Source organism: Grampus griseus (assembly GCF_964374135.1).
Source record: "Grampus griseus genome assembly, chromosome: 19".
Lineage (NCBI taxonomy): Eukaryota > Metazoa > Chordata > Mammalia > Artiodactyla > Delphinidae > Grampus > Grampus griseus.
Genome location: NC_139013.1, coordinates 39425860 through 39446178, shown reverse-complemented (window position 1 = coordinate 39446178; position 20319 = coordinate 39425860). Strand labels below are relative to the sequence as shown.

Sequence of the window (20319 nt, the reverse complement as noted above, 5' to 3'; positions counted from 1 at the left end):
ATATGGTGAGCAAAATGGGAATAACAGAAATAACAAAAAGAGAGCTCCTTTTTATTCTTGCCATTATTTTAACTTTATTAAGAGGATTAATATTAAACAACTGAAAAAATTAACACCCGCTAATAATCAGATACTCTGACATGTTCTTTCAGCATTTTGAATATGTCATCACACTATCTTCTGGCCTCCATAATTTCAAAAGACAAGTCAGCTCTTAATCTTATTGTGGCTCCCTTGTGTGTAATGAGGCCTATTTCTTGCTGCTTTTAAGATTCTCTTTGTTTTTCAACAGTTTGGCTATGATGTACCTAGTTGTGGATTTCTTTCTGCTTACCCTACTTGGAGTTCATTAAACTTCTTGGACATGGACATGAATATTTTTCATCAAATTTAGAAGTTTTCGGCCATTATTTCTTAAAACATATTTTCTGCCCCTTTCTTTCTCTCCTTATCGCCTGGGACTTTCATTACATATATGTTGGTCTGTGTGCTGGTGTCCTACAATCTCTGATACTGTTCATTTTGCTTTGTTCTTTCTTCTTTCTGTTCTTGAGACTGGATAATCTCTATTAATCTATGTTCAAGTTCACTAATTCTTCTGCCAGCTTAAATCTGTTGAGTCTGTGAATTTTTCATTTCAGTTATTGTTACTTTTCAATTCTAGAATTTCTACTTGATTCTTTTTAAAAATTTAGATCTCTTTATTAATATTCTGTCTTTCATGAGTCACTGTCATAATTGTCCTTCAATTCTTTAAAGGAAGAAATTTTCCTTTAGCTCTTTGAACACACTGAAAAAGAATTGCTTTTAAGTCTTTTGTCACTAAGAACCATCATTTGAGGCAGGGTATCTACTGCCTGCTTTTTCCCCTGAGTATCAGTCACACTTTTGTGCTTATTTGCATGTCTTATAATTTCCTGTTAAAAACTGGATATTTTAGATAATATACTGTAGCAACTCTGAATTCTGACCCCTGCCTCCAGCCTGTTGTTACTGTTTTCTGTTTGTCTACTTAGTGACTTGCCTAGCTGTGTGGAGTCTGTTTCCCCAGCAGTGTGCAGCCTCTGATGTCACTGCTTAGTTTTTTTTCTTTTTAAGCCTTGCTTTCTAGGGGGTTGCCCCTGGGTCAGCATAACCTAGTGGTCAGCCAATGATTGGTCAGAGGTTTTGCTTAAACACCTTGAGTCAGAAGGCTTCTAATCCTTTGCCATGGGATCTGTGTGTGGCTTACTTTCAAAGTGCAGGGAGTTTATCAGTCTACCCTGTATTCAGCCAGGGACTAGCAGCTTTCAAGGGCTCTCTCTGTCCTCTCTTGAACAGGTGTAGCCTTGCACATGTACATAGCCTTTTGGACCATGCGAGGTTAAGTGTGATCTCAGTGAGGCTTACTTTAGCTATCTCTTTCCCTAGATTTCCCTGATAAATTTCTGGCTAGTCTGCCATTTTGTTGCTTCCTGAAACATTAGTTTTCTCCAATTGTTTGCCACAGAGACTGCTATTGTTTTCAATAACAGCCCTGGATATGTATTTTTCCAAGTGCTACTCTAAATAAAGTCAGCTCCCTCTGAGAGGACAGCAGAGCTGCCAGTCCTCATGGCTCTACCCTGCCCGGGGTAGAACTTGAGCAACCACAGAGCTAAGGGAGATGGGAGCAGCTCCCGACAAAAATGCCAGACTCTCACTGTTCTTACTGAAATTCACTAGCTTTGTTTGAATAAATGCCTCTCAATATATGTCCTGTGGTTAATTTCCAGAGACCTTAAATGGGTTTTTGTTTGTTTGTTTACAATTTTGTTAAGTTTAATCACTGCTTTTTGGAGAGAGAATCTGCCAAGCTCCTCACTCAGCCATTTCAAAAGTGCTGCTCCTACATTTTATTTTAAACTGGGTGTCCCCCCCATAATGTGCTATGGATCCAGAACAAATATTAAACAGAACCATCTACTACACTTTGAAGTGCCCCACTAAGCACATAGTGGTAATCCAGTGCAATTTAGAACCACTGAAGGAAAAACCTTCCCCAAACCAGGACCAATATTTGGGTCTCAATCTCTTCAGAATTCATCAATATTATGAGAACATGAGACTTTCTATACTTACTCTTTTTAAAAAGTACTTCCTAACTGTATTTGATAACAACAAACTGTATATAAAAAGAGACAAGGAAGGCGGGGAGGACCATGGATGGAAGTGTGTGTGTGTGTGTGTGTGTGTGTGTGTGTGTGTGTGTGTACTGGGCGGGGGGTCAAGAATGGAGAGAGGGTCAAAAAAGAGGGTCAAAAATTAGGGCTTCCCTGGTGGCGCACTGGTTGAAAGTCCGCCTACCGATGCAGGGGACACAGGTTCGTGCCCCGGTCCGGGAAGATCCCACATGCCGCGGAGCGGCTGGGCCCGTGAGCCATGGCCGCTGGGCCTGCGCGTCCGGAGCCTGTGCTCCGCAACAGGAGAGGCCACAACAGTGAGAGGCCCGCGTACCGCAGGAAAAAAAAAAAAATTAGAGAAAGGGCCTTCCCTCATCCCCCATCAGAGTTGGCACCCAGGGGAGGGTTCTTGAGGGAGCTGTGAGGGTCCACAGACGTGCCTCAGCCTATGAGACGGTAGAAGATCCAGCATCCAAAAGTGACCCAGTGACTGGCCCAGCTGAGCTCTGACCACTTGTGGACAGTGTATGCCATGCTGTAGCCCTGCTCCTCTGTGGTATCGTCCACATCAACGTCAAACAGGGAGCCCAGGTAGGCCAGGTGGAAGATGGCCAGGGCCCCAAAGAGCAGATTTAAGGCTCGCACCCCCAAGCCCAAACGATGCTGGTGTGAACAGTCTGGTGGGCACCTTTTCGACAAGACACAGGCACTGAGGATCCGAGCCAGGCGCTTTCGGAGGATGTGCTCCACATAAGTGATAAATGCCAGGGACAGCAGCACCGCAGCCAGGTGGAAGCTAAAGCCGTGCAGGAGGGCGCTGGTTGCATAGGTGACCAGCACGGCTGAAAAGGTCCCGAGGTGGAGAGCATTCTTGAAAACATAGTTATTTAGCCAACAAGACATGGGCAGGTTCCAGCTTGTGACAACTTCCACCATGGACCGGGGCAGCTCCACATTCAGTGGCTTAGAGACCGTCAGGTCCCATTCCAGGTGACCCTTCTCCTCGGTGAAGCCAGCCCCCGCCAATGTGGCTGTGGCCTCAGATAGAAAGCCCACAAAATAGTTGCTGAAGTGGAAGGAGACAGCACTCTCGTAGGCTCGCAGCCACTTGTGAAGGAGGTGGTCACCATCAAGGGGAATGAAGTAGGGGAAGAGGTAGGGGCCCACACAGGTGGACAGCACAAGGCACAGCAGGGCCAGCACCAGGCTCTGGGCCACCTTCTGCAGCCACTGGCGGCTCAGCGGGAGGCCTTGGACAGCCTGTAGGTAGCTGTGGAAGGATATCCAGGGCCCAAAGACGATGGTGCCCACAAAGTAGAGGTAGCCCATGAACTCCACGGGCGAGGGCACCACACCCACCTCGCCCCGGTCCAGATCGAAGCCCAGAGACACTGCCTTCATGGCCACAATCATCTGGGCCCCTCGCATCTTGTGCCACGTCACAGTGTCCACCATGTGCATCTCACCCATGAGTAGGTAGATGAGGATGGTGACGGAGAGGAAGACGCCACGATGGGAGGAATGTCGGCAGAGGAACAGCACGAGGTAGCACAGAAGGCAGAGCAGCATGACCCAAACCATGTGCAGCTGGAAGAAGTGGTAGAGGCTGAAGAACCCACCTGCCACGGTGCTTGCATGCTTCAGGTAGGATGGCAACCCAAGCCTCCCGAGGAGGCGGCAGGCGAGGCAGATGGCAAGGAGCAGCCAGATCTGGTCAAGGCCCTGCTGGGCAGTAGGCAGGAGACAGCCCTGTAGGAGCTGCTGGAAAAATTCCTGGCGGCTGAAGGTGGCCATTGTGGACCCCCACGGATGGATGAACAGGTGGATAGACTTGGCAGTAAAGAAGCTGCGGTCCAGGGGCCCAGGGACACACCACCGCCACCACTGTCGCCGCCTCCTCCGGGGAGCCTCCCCCGCAAGCTGCAAGGCCGGGACCAGCTGAGGCTCCCAGGGCAGCACTGTATACTTACTCTTAAAGACTGGGTAAAATAGATCTCCAAACAAAGGCAAGATTAGGGGTAAATAAAGGGACCACAGTCAGTAAAGCCTGAAGTCACCCTACCTGGGCTCGCTCCTCATCAAACTCCAGGCAGCCCATACCATCCAGTCTCTGGAGATCAATCCAACCTTTCCAGATAACACAGACTCCATTCAGAATCATGGGAGCCTTCAAATATACCTAAGACACAGAGAGAAGGATGAAAACCAATGATAAGCCATCAGACACATAAAAAACAAAGGATAAACTTACTTATGAAAACTGTTTTTTTTGGGGGGGGAAAAATAAATTATAAAATTAAGAATTGTAGGAAAGTATACAAAGCATAGCCTCTGACCATATTCTATAAATTAAGTTAATCTGGTTTACCAGGATTTTATTTCTAGTCACAATTTTTCCATATTATTTATTTATTTATTTATTTTTGCGGTACGCGGGCCTCTCACTGTTGTGGCCTCTCCCGTTGCGGAGCACAGGCTCCGGACGCGCAGGCTCAGCGGCCATGGCTCACGGGCCCAGCCGCTCCGCGGCATGTGGGATCTTCCCAGACCGGGGCACGAACCCGTGTCCCCTGCATCGGCAGGCGGACTCTCAACCACTGCGCCACCAGGGAAGCCCCTATTTATTTTTTTAAAGATTTAATTTTATTTTCATTTTTGGCTGTGTTGGGTCTTGGTTGCTGTGCGTGGGCTTTGTCCAGTTGGGCTTCTCGTTGTGGTGGCTTCTCTTGTTGTTGAGCACAGGCTCTAGGTGTGTGGGCTTTAGTAGTTGTGGCACGTGGGCTCTAGTAGTTGTGGCATGCGGGCTCAGTAGTTGTGGCTCGCGGGCTCTAGAGCACAGGCTCAGTAGTTGTGGTGCACGGGCTTAGTTGCTCCGCGGCATGTGGGATCTCCCTGGACCAGGGCTTGAACCCGCGTCCTCTACACTGGCAGGAGGATTCTTATCCACTGCATCACTGGGGAAGTCCCTCCAGATTATTATTTTTTTATTTTTATTTTTTTTTGGTAGTACGCGGGCCTCTCTGTCATGGCCTCTCCCGTTGCGGAGCACAGGCTCCGGACGCGCAGGCTCAGCGGCCATGGCTCACGGGCCCAGCCGCTCCGCGGCGTGTGGGATCTTTCCGGATTGGGGCACAAACCCGCGTCCCCTGCATCGGCAGGCGGATTCTCAACCACTGCGCCATCAGAGAAGCCCCAGATTATTTTTAAAAGGAAGTTTTACAGATTTTGTAAAAACCGCAGTAAGGTGATACTTGAAGTGACATTGTTTCTTTTGCAGCTGAAGCTAGGACAATCAGGTACTTGGCTTTAATTTTTGAATCTTGAGTAGGAAGACATAAAGATGTAAATCAACTGGAATTCACTAGCCCCTGAAGAGAGCACGCACTGTTTCTCCCTGTTTGGATACCTGGAGCCACCCAAGGTCAGGTTCTTCATATTTCCTTTCCGTTTTATAAGCTACCTCATAGATTCCTGGTAAGTAATGCTGTTTTTCTTTCTTTTTCTTTTTTTTACTTAAGTTAGCCAGAGTTCATTTCTACCACTTTTAGCCAAAGAACCTTAACTGATACAACATTTATTTATGCATACTAAACATAAGAGAATTCTTCTGTTTCAAGTATATAACCCTCGAGCAAAAGTCACTTTAGGTATGATTTCCAAATTTAAATCACTTTCATTTTTGATCACCAAATTAATTTTCATATTGCCTCTAAATATATTTGTTCTCAAGAGCAATTAAGGATCCATCAAGAAAGGACAGGTGCTAATGCTATCATCTTAAGGTGAGTATTTTACTGTGATATAGTAAGAAAATATACAAGAGAAGAAAAGAGAAATTTGTTAGTTCTTACAATCTCCCTCATCATAACAACATTTTATTCTGATAAGTACTTCGGAAAAAAAAAACCCAACCTTGTTATTTTAGGTCTTCTCTACCTCATTTAACACAGGCTTCTGAATAAAAATCAGCATAGATTTTTTTTTTATCATTTACTGCCTTAACAAGATCTTTTAAATGCAGAGGATGCAGGACTTCAATGAGTTTTCAAAATTCCAAGTTATCCAATACATCTTTATAAATAAGGTTCTTCATCTACTTACATCAAATATATTTTCTTCGGATAATCTCAGTGCTTTTGTGAGCTAAAATTAGCATTATTTATTACCTATAATTATATAGTCAGTAAGGCAGTTTCTCATTTTGAGGAAAAAGCTGGAAGCATCAACTTTTTCTTTACTCAATTCAGCAGTTTCTTCAACAAAAAAAAATCATGAGGCATTCTTGTTTTACAGAGGTTTAATAAAAATAACTTATTAAATTATTAATTATGTCAGTAATTAAAAATATGCAACAAAAATGACTACTGAGACACCTGTAAAATAAAACCTAGAGGACTGGGCTTCCTTGGTGGAGCAGTGGTTGAGAGTCTGCCTGCCAATGCAGGGGACACGGGTTCGTACCCCAGTCCGGGAAGATCCCACACGCCGCGGAGCGGCTGGGCCCGTGAGCCATGGCCGCTGAGCCTGCGCGTCCGGAGCCTGTGCTCTGCAACGGGAGAGGCCACGACGGTGAGAGGCCCGCGTACCATAAAAAAAAACAAAAAAACAAAAACCTAGAGGACTTATGCCTTCTTAGTGCATATTTAAGCCATTCCCCTCCACTAGTAAACACAACTGATTTTCCTGTTAAGGGTCCCAATAAACCATGCTGAATCAATTTCTACTGATATTGGAAAAAAAGCCAAAAACATAAGGTTCCATTTCTCCTCCCATTTGGACCAAGGGAAACAGTCTACAGTTATAGCTGAAACCGTTTAACCACACATTTCCTTCTGTTCTGATAAGTGCTCATTCCCTTCCACATTGTGAATTTAAAACTCCACTGGTATGCGCCTAAGTTGAACAAGTAACTGTGACGACCTCATATTCGATACCTCACTAAACCTAAAATAACCCTCTGAATTGCCTATTAATATAACTTGACTTACCACATCTACTAATCAAGATTCCCACTTTTTCCAACAGAGGAGGGGGTGCTACACAATCAGGAGCACAGCATCTCAGTTATCAATCTACCTCATTATTTTAAATTCTCACACTAAACAAAGAGACAATCCTCATCTAATAGCAGAGAAAGGTCAACTTCATGATCAGATTCTATAATCTTCATCAATGATTTACATCTTTTAGATTCAAAGATTCCATAATCTAGCTTATTCATATTACCTTCCATAGTCAAAAAATATTTTCCTTACGAAATTACTAAGCTCGTAAACAGCTGATTTATCACTTCTTTATAAAAGTTTTCTCATGACTAAGAAAACCACTGATCTGCTTTGGAAAATTCCTAAATGGGTTCAGAAAATGGCTACAGTTCATAATCAAGGCTAGTGCCTGGAACTGTAATTTAAAATATTTAGATGATCCTGTGATTTATTTAGATTGTTCACATTTAAATAAACACAGTTTTATGTGTAGACCTTCAAAGTAAATGCTTGGCACTTTCATACATTCATGAATACCAAACCTTGAAGTACGAAGAAAAACTCTCTTACTTTGGCATTTTGTAATGTAATTTAATAATGTCATTTAAACATTCAGACATTTTTCACTGAAAATAATGATGGTTTATTTCAAACTGTGAAAAGAAAATGTATTAGAATATGACCTAGGGTTTAAACCCACTGTCCTAGAACAATTAAATGTTTTATATAAAATGAATTCTATAAAGCCTTTAAAATGGGTAAATATTCAGCTAATCACACACAAAAATAACAAAATAGATTGCTTATCTTTCCAAAAGTAAAATATCAGAGGATGTGTTTAAGACTTCACAGAAAGTTAAAAGTGACTGCAGCCTTACATTTTGTGTTCTTTTGGAAATAAGGTAAAAGTATTGCACAATTTTTTAATCAGCTCAATCTCTAAGTTTCAGCATTTGTGATGTTATTTCAATCCAAATTACACAATCACTTTTCTTTCACATTTGTAGCTTTAAATTCCACATCACTGTAGCAGCAGAGCTTCAGCAAAAACATGTATGCACCAACTGTGGCATTATCCATACAATGGGATACCATTCAGCCATAAAAAGGAATAAAGTAGTGATACACGCTACAACATGGATGAACCTTGAAAACATTATGCTAAGTGAAAGAAACCAGAAAAAGGCCACATACTATATGATTCCATTTATATGAAACATCCAGAATAGATAAATATAGAGACAGAAAGGATATCAGTGGTTCCCAGGGGCTGAGGGGAGGGGGGAATGAGGAGTGACTGTTAGTAAGTACAGGATTTCTTTTTAGGGTGATGAAAATGTTTTGGAATGACAGAGTGGTGACAGCTGCACAATTCTGTGAATATACTAAAAATCCCTGGATTTTTAGTTAATTTAGTGAAGGATGAATTTTATGGTCTATGAATTTTATCTCAATAGAGCTATTATAAAATATTTGCAATAAGTTTTATCTGTTACATAGGTGACATCTATAAGATATGTATATGGAGATTTTTGAGCAGGCAGTTGCATATAGGATTCTAGCACTCTGTGAAGAGATATGGGCTGATGATATGAATCTGGCAGCCATCAGCAACACAGTGGTATTTATTTAAATCCAGGGGAAAGGAAGAGATTACTCAAGCAGTAAGTAGAAGGAGAAAAGAGGGGGACCCATGAAGAACCCTAAGGAAATTCAACTTTCAGATGTATTCTCTCAGAAGAGAATAATCCAGCAGAGCAGCCTATGAACTGCCAGCGAAGAAACAGGAAAACATGCAAAGAGCCTAGTGGCTAAAGGTTAAGTTAAAGGCCCCCAAGTAAAAATTTCCCCTCTGTTGGCTGCAAGATTTTAAAGCATTACGTTACAGTACCTTAGGTCACTCATAACTTTTAGCAATGTTCTTATATAAGGCAGGAGTTCTTAGTCTGGAGTTCAGAAAACCCACATGAGTTTGGGTTTATGGATAAGTTTCAAGAAGACCAGAAACCTCCCAAAATTCTGTGTAAAAATGTATGTTCGTGTCCATGTGCATTTTTCTAAGCAAGTCCAATGCTTTCACCAAATTCTCAAAAGGGTGTACAAGGGGAAAACGATTCAACTATGACAGTAAAAATGCAATTCTTCCCTTTCCCCTCATAGACACCAAGGTCTTTGTATCACCAAGCTTGAGAGATGATAAATACCCTTCATTTAGTAAAGGGACCAAACCACTTAAGCAGCTAAACATTAGTTACCCTGGGTTTTGAAATGTGCCGGAGGAAGGATAAGAGAGAACTTAGTTTCCTATTTATCAACCTGTACAAAATAGTTCTATCTCTGAGTCTGGAGTCTCTTATTCTGCGAGGATATAAATTTGGAATAAACCGTGGCATTTTCAATTGCCCTTTCTTCTACAATACTATAATGGATGTTCAGTGTTTCTAGCTCCTAGGTAGCTGGACTGAGAATAGAAATTGAGGGTACAAAGGGATAGCAGAAAGAGTTCCCTTTATTGAGTGGTTCTGAAGAAGATAATTTCAAGATAATTAAAACAGAATAATTGTAAATTTGCAAAGACTCCCATGCACACTGGTACTGAGCCATAACATCAAGATACACAGAAACCAAGTGTCAAAGCTATTGATAAAAGCAAGCAGCAGATACTTCACCCTCAAAAAACCCATTTCAATTGGAAAGAATATTTCATTTCCTTATAGTAAACTATTAGAGCTCAAATAATTGTGACTCTAGCCAATAAACTTAGATATTAGGGAAAACAGTAGAGGAAATGATCAGTACCCCTTAGGCCCTTAAGACATACCTAAATAATGATTAATAGAAGAACAGAAATACACCTGGAATTTAGAAATGTTTTTCTTGTAGCTTTCCTATAATTTCAATTTGAAAGGGTTCACCTACTCAACAGATGTATATTACCTGTCATTTTGTACGTGGTATTATCATAAGGGCAGAGGGGAATACATGATGATTTTTTTAAAAATTGTATCCCACCACCCCAAAAAAGATTCCAACACCAGTTAAAGTCTTTAATAAGGAAGAGTGGAATGCATACAAAAAGAACTGTAAGAATTAAAACTGAATTCACCCATTACATTTAAGTAGGACTCACTTAACTCCTAAGGTTAATGGAATGTTCCATTGACAGTAATAAAATTGTAAGGAGCTGGATCCAGCAGCTTTGCAACCTCTTTTTAAAGACCACAGTTCTAACAAAGTTGCATATAAACATGACCAGGATATAATATCTGAAGATTATCTACCTGAAAAATCTAAAATATTCAACTGAAAAACCAAGTGAATTAATGAGTTCAATAAAGTGCCTGGTTATAAAAAAAAAAAACCAACAACTTTCCTGTATTACAACAGTAACTATTTAGAAAATAAAATTAAAAATTAAAAAAACAAACCTTATTTTAAAATAGCATTGGGATTTCCCTGGTGGCGCAGTGGTTAAGAATCCGCCTGCTAATGCAGGGGACACAGGTTCGAGCCCTGGTCCAGGAAGATCCCACATGCCGTGGAGCAACTAAGCCTGTGCGCCACAACTACTGAGCCTACGCTCTAGAGCCCGCAAGCCACAACTACTGGGCCTGTGTGTCACAGCTACTGAAGCCCGCGCACCTAGAGCCCGTGCTCCGCAACAAGAGAAGCCACCACGATGAGAAGCCCGCACATCGTAATGAAGAGTAGCCCCTGCTCGCCGCAACTAGAGAAAAACTGCATGCAGCAAGAAGACCCAATGCAGCCAAAAATAAATAAATTTATATTTTAAAAAATAGCATTAAAAGTATCTACTAAGAATAAATTTAATACGAAACAGGTAGGCTCTTTAAGAAGAAAATACCTAATTTTTGAAACACAGAAAGAGACTTGAAAAACTAGTGAGATGTTATGTTCTCTAATGGTAAGACTACAAATGCCAATTTATCCCAAAGTAACCCTTATTTTAACGAAATTCCAGTAAAATCTCAAAATAACGTTTTCTGGAATTTACAAAGTAAGTCTGTAATTCACACAAAAGAATCAGACTATCCAAGAGAATAAAAGAAAGTATTTTTCTGCTCTTTCAGCTGTGACAACGCAAGCAGTACATATGCAGTAGTGCTGTGGCAGCCAGAAACAACTTGATGGAATAAACAAAAAAATTAAAAAACAAAACCACATATACAAGTACTTAATAAATGAAAAGGGTAACATTTCAAATCAATGGTAAAAGGGTATTTTACTTAACCAGTGGAGATGGGAAAACTGACTACCATTAAAAAAAAAAGTTTGAAAAAAAATAAAATGGCTAAATTAATAAAATAAAACTAGGTAACTATTTCTAAACTAAAGGTTAAAATTTTAAAAATTAGGGACTTCCCTGGTGGTTGACTGGGTAAGACTCTGCGCTCCCAATGCAGGGGGCCCAGGTTTGATCCCTGGTCAGGAAACTAGATCCTGCGTGCTTGTGGCAACTAAGCGTCCGCATGCCGCGACGAAGCTCCCATGTGCCGCAACTAAGACCCGGCGTAACGTACATACATAAATATTTTTAAAAAATTTTTTTAAATTAAAAATCTTAATAATGTGTATGAGAAGAGATACCAGGTTCTACCACATTGTCAGAGGGAGCGTGAACTGGCTAACAATTCTGGGAAGGCATTTTTTGGCAACAGTGTGAATTTTCCTCTTACAAACAGCTCGTGTGGCTCGATATCAAAAACAACAAACAACCCAATAAAAAAATGGGCAGAAGACCTAAATAGACATTTCTCCAAAGAAGACATACAGATGGCCAAGAGACACATGAAAAGATGCTCAACATTGCTTATTATTAGAGAAATGCAAATCAAAATTACCATCAGATATCGCCTCACACCAGTCAGAATGGTCATCATTAAAAAGTGTCTACAAACAATAAATGCTGGAGAGGGTGTGGAGAAAACGGTAAATTGGTACAGGCACTATGGAGAACAGTATGGAGGTTCCTTAAAAAACTAAAAACAGAGCTACCATATGATCCAGCAATCCCACTCCTGGACATATATCCGGAGAAAAATAGGGTTCAAAAGGATACATGTACCCCAATGTTCATTGTAGCACTGTTTACAATAGCCAAGACATGGAAACAACCTAAAGGTCCATCAATGGATGAATGGATAAAGAAGACGTGGTACAATATATACAATGTAATATTACTCAGCCATTGAAAAGAATGAAATAATGCCATTTGCAGCAACATGGATGGACCTGGAGATTATCATACTAAGTGAAGTCAGACAGAGAAAGACAAATATCATATGATATCACTTATATATGCAGAATCTAAAAAAAAAGTGATACAAATGAACTTATTTGCAAAACAGACTCACAGACTCACAGCTTTAGAGAACAAACTTATGGTTACCAGGGGAGAAGCGTGGTGGGGAGGGATAGATTGGGAGTTTGGGATTGACATGTACACACTACTATATCTACTACAGATAACCAGCAAGGACCTAGTGTATAGCACAGGGAACTCTGCTCAATATTCTGTAATAATCTAAACGGGAAAAGAATTTGAAAAAGAATAGATACACGTATATGTAAAACTGAATCACTTTGCCGTACACCTGAAACTAACACAACATTGTTAATCAACTATGCTCCAATATAAAAATAAAAAAGTTTTTTAAAGTGTGAAATTTCCTTTGACCCAGCAATGTCATGCCTATGAACGTATCCTAACATTTAATCAAAGATGTACACAGAGTATTTGATTACAAGGCTGTTCACTCTTAAGGGTTTTTTAATAATGGCAAAAGGTTACAAATAACCTAGATGCTCAACATCTTGTTGTTTAATGTTGAATCAATAATATATTTTAAACAGAAACATACATAAAAAAGATTATGTATTAACTGGCTGAGAAGGATGTTGCGACCAGAGGCTTGCAGGAACCTAACTCTGTATCTTCCGTGGAAGAAGTTGTTCGGTGTTCATTAATTCCACGTCTGCAGGGACTTTAGAGAAGATAACTACCATAAATTAGGAGAATCAACCATAATTATTTTTTAAAGGAAAGGAATATTATCACTATGCTTAACCCCAAGACAGCATGGGAAGAGTAAAAACTAAATGTACTTTAGAATCAGATAAAACCTGATTTAAATCCTGGTTCTAACAGTGTATTTGAGACAAATCATTTAAGATTGCTAATAAGCCTCAGATTCCTCACATACAAAATCAAGGCTAAATAACACCTCTTTCATAGTTGATAGTAAAAATTAGTTAAGCCAATGTACATACACTTATGAAACATACAGAGCACCATAGAAACTGAATGCTTACACACAATACTTCCACCAAAGTTTTACACAGTGATTTCTCTCCAAGGGAAAGAAGCCATTTTTTTTGAGACAATGAACAGTTGATCACACCAATGAATCAGCAGATAAGCAATAATACTGGGATGGCCACAGGCACCCAGGAAAACAAGATATTCCACAAAGGAAGTATGCACCCTGCCTTTTAGTTGTAATCATTTCTGTAGTCTATTTAACAGATTCCTTTAGAAGATACTTGGTTCTGACTCATTCTCCTTTAGTCACATGTTCCTCCTCATTTAGAAATGCATAGTCAGCTGCTTGCCTGTTGGATAATCATTACAGACAGTCATTCAATCTCACTTGCCTCTGAATCATAACTGGGTTGCATGTTAAGTGTAAAAAATAGCTTCTTCTATAGTGATTTAATGTAATTTACCAATCTACTTCTTACAGTTCAAAACAGAAAACAGTACTTCTTGCAGAAATCGTAACATGGATTAACACAGAATGTGCCTGGAACTTAAAAGATTAAGCAAGCAAACGTGTGCACGCGCGTGCATGCACACATGCAGACAGACGCACACTCAATAAATGGATGTGTTAACCAAACCCATCCTAAAAGGCATATGGAAAATGAATTAAAATATGTAAAAGTAAAGAAAAAAAAAGGCATAGGGACCTGAATAGCCAAAACAATCTTAAAAGAACAAAACTGGAGGATTCACACTTCCCAATTTCAAAACTTACTGTAAAGATTCATTAATCAAAACAGTATAAAAAAAACAGCATAGTATTGGCATAAAGACATATAGACCAATGGACTAGAGTAAAACACCCAGAAATAAACCCTCACATAGGTGGTCAAATGATTTTTGACAAGGGTGCCCAGACCATTCAATGGGGAAAGGACATTCAATGGTGTAAGGCGATATCTGATTGTAGCTTTTTTTTTTTTTTTTGCTGTACGTGGGCCTCTCACTGTTGTGGCCTCTCCCGTTGCGGAGCACAAGCCCCGGACGCGCAGGCTCAGCGGCCATGGCTCACGGGCCCAGCCGCTCTGCGGCATGTGGGATCTTCCCGGACCGCGGCACGAACCCGTGTCCCCTGCATCAGCAGGCGGACTCTCAACCACTGTGCCACCAGGGAAGCCGTGATTGTAGTTTTGATTTGCATTTCTCTTCAATGGGGAAGAATCAAATTGGACCCTTACCTAACACTATCTACAAAAATTACTTCAAAATGTACCAAAGACCTAAATGTAAGACCTAAAACTATAAAACTCTTAGAAGCAAGGATAAAAGCTTCACGACACTGGATTTAACAATGATTTCTTGGGGATGACACCAAAGAAACAGGTAACAACAACAAAAATAGACAAACTGGACTTTATTAAAATTTTAAAAATTTGTACATCAAAAGACACTATCGGGGCTTCCCTGGGGAAGGGGGGACACGTGTTCGAGCCCTGGTCTGGGAAGATCCCACATGCCGTGGAGCAGCTAAGCCCGTGCGCCACAACTACTGAGCCTGCACTCCAGATCCCGCAAGCCACAACTCCTGAAGCCCGGGCACTTAGAGCCCATGCTCTGCAACAAGAGAAGCCACCACAATGAGAAGCCCACACGCCACAATGAAGAGTAGACCCTGCTCACCGCAACTAGAGAAAGCCCGCACACGGCAACAAAGACCCAACACAGCCATAAATAAATAAATAAATACAATTTTTTTAAAAAAGGACACATGCACCCCAATGTTCATTGCAGTACTATTTACAATAGCCAGGTCATGGAAGCAACCTAAATGCCCATCGACAGATGAATGGATAAAGAAGATGTGGTACGTATATACAATGGAATATTACTCAGCCATAAAAAGGAACGAAATTGGGTCATTTGTAGAGATGTGGATGGACCTAGAGACTATCATACAGAGTGAAGTAAGTCAGAAGGAGAAAAACAAATATCATATGTTAACGTATATATGTGGAACCTAGAAAAATGGTACAGATGAACTGGTTTGCAGGGCAGAAATAGAGACACAGATGTAGAGAACAAATGTATGGACACCAAGGGGGGAAAGTGGTGGTGGTGGGGTGGTGGTGGTGGTGCAATGAATTGGGAGATTGGGATTGACATATATACACTAATGTGTATAAAATGGATAACTAATAAGAACCTGTTGTATAAAAAAATAAAATTCTAAGAAAAAAAGAAAAGTTACATGATATAAGACTTAAAAGAAAAAAAAAAAGAATATAGCTTCTGGGGACAACATGTGGCAATTCCTCAAAAAATTAAGAAGAGAATTACCATATGATCCAGCAATTCCACTTCTGGGTATATACCTACAAGAACTGAAAGCAGGGTCTCTTAAGACATATTTGCACACCCATGTCCGTAACAGCAGTATTTACAATAGCTAAAACATGGAAACAACCCACATGTCCACTGACGAATGAATAGATAAGCAAAATGTGGTCTATATTATTATTCAGCCTTTGTTTTTCGTTTTCTTTTTGTTTGTTTGTTTGTTTTTGCGGTACGCGGGCCTCTCACTGTTGTGTGTGGCCTCTCCCGTTGCGGAGCACAGGCTCTGGACGCGCAGGCTCAGTGGCCATGGCTCACGGGCCCAGGCGCTCCGCAGCATGTGGGATCCTCCCAGACTGGGGCATGAACCCGTGTCCCCTGCATCAGCAGGCGGACTCCCAACCACTGTGCCACCAGGGAAGCCCTCAGCCTTTTAAAGAAGGAAGTTCTGCAATATGCTACAATATGGTGAATCTCCAGACATTATACTAAATGAAATATGCCAGTAATAAAAAGACAAATACTGTATGATTCCACTTATAAGAGGTACTTAGAGTAGTCAAAACCACAGAGAAAGAAGAATGGTGGCTGCCAGGAACAAAGGGGAAGGGGGAGTCGAGGAATGGGGAGTTACTGTTTAATGGGTATAGAGTTTGTTTTATAAAATAAAAAGAGTTATGGGAAAACTCATGTAAAAAGGAGGCAGTTCATGGTGAACCTAGAATCAGAAAATATATAGCAGCCCACTTCCTCTGATCATTATTTCCTCCAGACCTCCAGCATACTGTGAACAATGGCTCACATAGTGCCAGATGCCCCAAATCCAGAATGAGCCCTAGGTTTTCCATAACCTACTCAAGACTCGGCTCACAAACTTCCCCAGAGGCTTTTAAAATTCGCCAGGAAGCTGAATCCAGAAGTAACACTGAGATTTTGTTCAGCTTATCTCCTAGGAACTTTCATGTTGAACTGACATTATAGTCCTTTATTTACATTGCCATGAAGTTTGTGCTTGCTATATTCAGTTTTTCAAAATTAAACAAATCACTGTTTAGAAATACATCCATAGGAACAAGATGATAAAGAAAAGCAAGGAAGTAAATATATTAATCAAGGTAGTGAGAAGTTTTTGTGGAGGGGGGAATAGGACTGTGAAGTTTTTTAAGGCATCACTATCCAACATAAATATAATGGGAACCACAAATGCAACTCACATATATAAATGTAAATTTTCTAGCAGCCATGTTTAAAACACTAAAAAGAAACAGGTAAAATTAATCCCAGTAATGTTACTTAACCAAATATATCTAAAATATTATTTCAACGTGTAATCAATATAAAAATTATTGAGATATCTTACATGCTTCTTTTTTTTGTACCAAGTTTTCAAAATTCACTGTGTACTTTTCCACATACAGCACGTGTCAACTAGACTAGCCACGTTTTAAGTGCTCAATAGTCACATGTGGGGACTTCCCTGGTGGTGGAGTGGTTAAGACTCCACGCTCCCAATGCAGGGGCCCCGAGTTTGATCCCTGGCCAGGGAACTAGATCCCACATTCATGCCACAACTAAGGAGTCTACCTGCCACAATTAAAAGAGCCCATGTGCTACAACTAAGGAACCAGTGAGCTGCAACTAAGGAGCCCCCCTGCTGCAAACTAAGACTTGGCGCAACCAAATAAATAAATGTTTAAAAAAATAATAATATTGCTAAAAAAAAAAGCCACATGTGGCTAGTGGCTACCTACTAGACATCACATGGATGTTCCTTTTATTATTATTCCTAAAACCGTAATATGTTTTTTTAAAATTAATTATTTATTTTTGGCTGCATTGGGTCTTCCTTACTGCGCGCGGGCTACTCATCATTGCGGTGCGCGGGCTTCTCACTGTGGTAGCTTCTCTTGTTGCGGAGCACGGGATCTAGGCGTGCAGGCTTCAGTAGTTGTGGCATGCGGGCTCAGTAGTTGTGGCTCACGGGCTCTAGAGCGCAGGCTCAGTAGTTGTGGCACACGGGCTTAGTTGCTCCACGGCATGTGGGATCTTCCCAGACTAGGGCTCAAACTCATGTCCCCTGCACTGGCAGGTGGATTCTCAACCACTGCTCCACCAGGGAAGTCCCCATACATATGTTTTTATCTACTCTTTCATAAGATCACTTAACAAATGAAAACATGACTAGCTTTTAAGGGGAAAATGCATTAAATAACAAACATTTAAAAAGTAAAATATGCAGAAATAGCCCACCTAATTTGGGACATTTTATAAGGTATTTTAAGTGACAATAAAAATCACTGTATTAAATTTTACAACACAAAAAGTATGCTGAAATATTATACTGGTTTTATTGTACAGTCCCACAGAGTTAATGTCATGTGTTGCAAATTTTCACTAAACATCATTTTTCAGAAGAATGCTCCACCTAGATACACTGATGGTCCATCGTCTGGAAGAGCCATTCCTTCTGTGAGCCATCTGAGAAGATGCTCATGCACCAACAACATTCATACTCTGAGATATACATGGCTTTGTTAAGTAGAAAAAACCTTAGATTTTTAGTCCAGTCTAAACTTTGGTAATCTGTAATATGATTTATATTCTTACACAAAACTGTCCTTCATGGAGGTATATTTAAAATTCCTGGGAATTCCCTGGTGGTCCAGTGGGTAGGGCTCTGTGTTCCAAATGCAGGGGGCCTAGGTTCAATCCCTGGTCGGGGAGCTAGATCCCACATGCATGCTCAACTAGGAGTCTGCATGCCGCAACTGAAAGCTCCACATGCCACGACTGGGAGTCTGCATGCCACAGCTAAGAAGTCCGAATGCCGCAACTAAGAGTCTGCATGTCACAACTAAGAAGTCGGCATGCCACAACTAAAAATCTCGCATGCCACAATGAAGTTCCCATGTGCCGCAACTAGGGCCACTGCAACTAAGACTTGGTGCAGCCAAAATAAATAAATAAATAATAACAACAACAACAAAAATTCCTGCTGGCTTTCTCACTGTATACAAAAGTAATGTTAGCATAAGCATCACAAACCACCATCAACTATAACACTGTGAGGCCCTGAATGCTATTTCTGGATTCTCCGCAACTCCAAGCCTCTACTTGGAACTCACTTTGCTTAAAGAAGTCCCTATCCCACCCCAAAACAGCTCCATATAGCTCCCTTCATTTCTTAACTCTCTCTTACCGGTACTTTTTCACTCAGGTTTAACAAGCATTACCACTTTAGGTTTATAAAAATTCTTTACAGCTCTCAAAACTTTTCCAAGTCCTATCTGACGTTTACAACCATCCAATAAGAAAAAGTTTAAAAGAAGAAATTAAAACTGAGAGATTAAATAATTCACTTGCAGAAGGTCACAGAGCCAGTAAGTGGTACAAGCTAACACCCAAAACTCATAACTCTATACATTCACCCAAACCACAGGTGCATTAATGGACTGCATTATTAATGTTTCCTAAGTATTTCAGGACACGTAAAAATAGATTATTTCCCTAAAAATAAATAGAGACTGGACAGTCAATTTCATGGTTAAATCCTTAACTATCTAGAACAATAAATGACATGAACTCTTCACATGACTTCAGAATATATTATATGAATATCCCACCCCCAACCCAAAATAGACAGTTTACTAGTTCTGCCATCTTCATTCTGTGATTCAAAGTAAACAGTGCGTTTTAAAAAATACATTTATTTATTTACCTGGCTGCACTGGGTCTTAGTTGTGGCACACGGGTTCTCTAGTTGTGGTGCACGGGCTCTAGAGCGCGCAGACTCTAGAGCGCGCAGACTCTAGAGCGCGCGGGCTTAGTTGCCCCAGCATGTGGGATCTTAGTTCCCTGACCAGGGATTGAACCCGCGTCCCCCGCACTGGAAGGCATTTTTAAGAGAGTCCTAAAATGTTCTGACCCAAGAGGTACAATTTCAAGAGAAAAACATACAAAATTAAGTTATAAAATTCTTTGTTCCTTAACTAAGACCAAAAAAAGGTAATGAAATAAAAGAGGCAGATGCTATTTATTGTAATCCATTCTGAGTCAACTCTGTTAAGAATTATTTCTAAAAGTATTACAGCTGACTTTACCAAATTATTAACACAAAAAATTGATTATGTGTAGTTTTCCAGCAGCTTATCATCACAAATATCATTGGCACTCTGTTAGAAAAACAATTCAAGAAAAGTTAAAGGTTGAAAGGAAAAAGATGGAAGTTAAAGGTTGTTCTGAAGTCATCAAATGAGGTCGAAAATGACCATATTAAAATATTCACTTTAAAAGGAAGAATAACTTGGTGGGCCAAAATATTCAATAACTTTGGAAAGTGGTATGTGGAGTTTCTAGCCACTTACCTAATGATTATTAGCAGCAGTGTGGTAAACTGCAAACAACACAGACTCTTGGGTAAAAGACCTGGGTCTCGATCCTGGCTCTACCTAGGAAACAGATTACATGACTACTAAAGATTTATTTAGCCTCTCTAGGCCCCAGTTTCCTCAGCTGTAAAGTCAAGTTATCATTAAATGTGTTCCAATATCAAATAAAAGACTTCACTATAGCGCAG

The 20319-nt window shown here is 40.6% G+C and overlaps 2 protein-coding genes across 3 annotated transcripts in view; both read right to left on the bottom strand.

Annotated features, from left to right (window-relative positions):
• Positions 1–20319, bottom strand: part of CBFB (core-binding factor subunit beta) — a 60132-nt gene that overhangs the window by 22272 nt on the left and 17541 nt on the right. For both annotated transcript variants that reach the window (XM_082676706.1, XM_082676705.1), the window contains exon 4: positions 4204–4320. In XM_082676706.1, coding sequence (XP_082532832.1) covers positions 4204–4320 — 117 coding nt within the window. The remainder of the gene's footprint in view (positions 1–4203; positions 4321–20319) is intronic.
• Positions 2255–3938, bottom strand: LOC309837069 (protein-serine O-palmitoleoyltransferase porcupine-like). The gene has a single exon (XM_082677393.1). It carries the CDS (start codon positions 3933–3935, stop codon positions 2583–2585), a length of 1353 nt encoding a protein of 450 aa, XP_082533519.1. The 5' UTR covers positions 3936–3938; the 3' UTR covers positions 2255–2582.

Excerpts from the sequence above, each read along its gene's own strand:
- LOC309837069 (XM_082677393.1), bottom strand. The coding sequence starts at position 3,935 with ATGGCCACCTTCAGCCGCCAGGAATTTTTCCAGCAGCTCCTACAGGGC.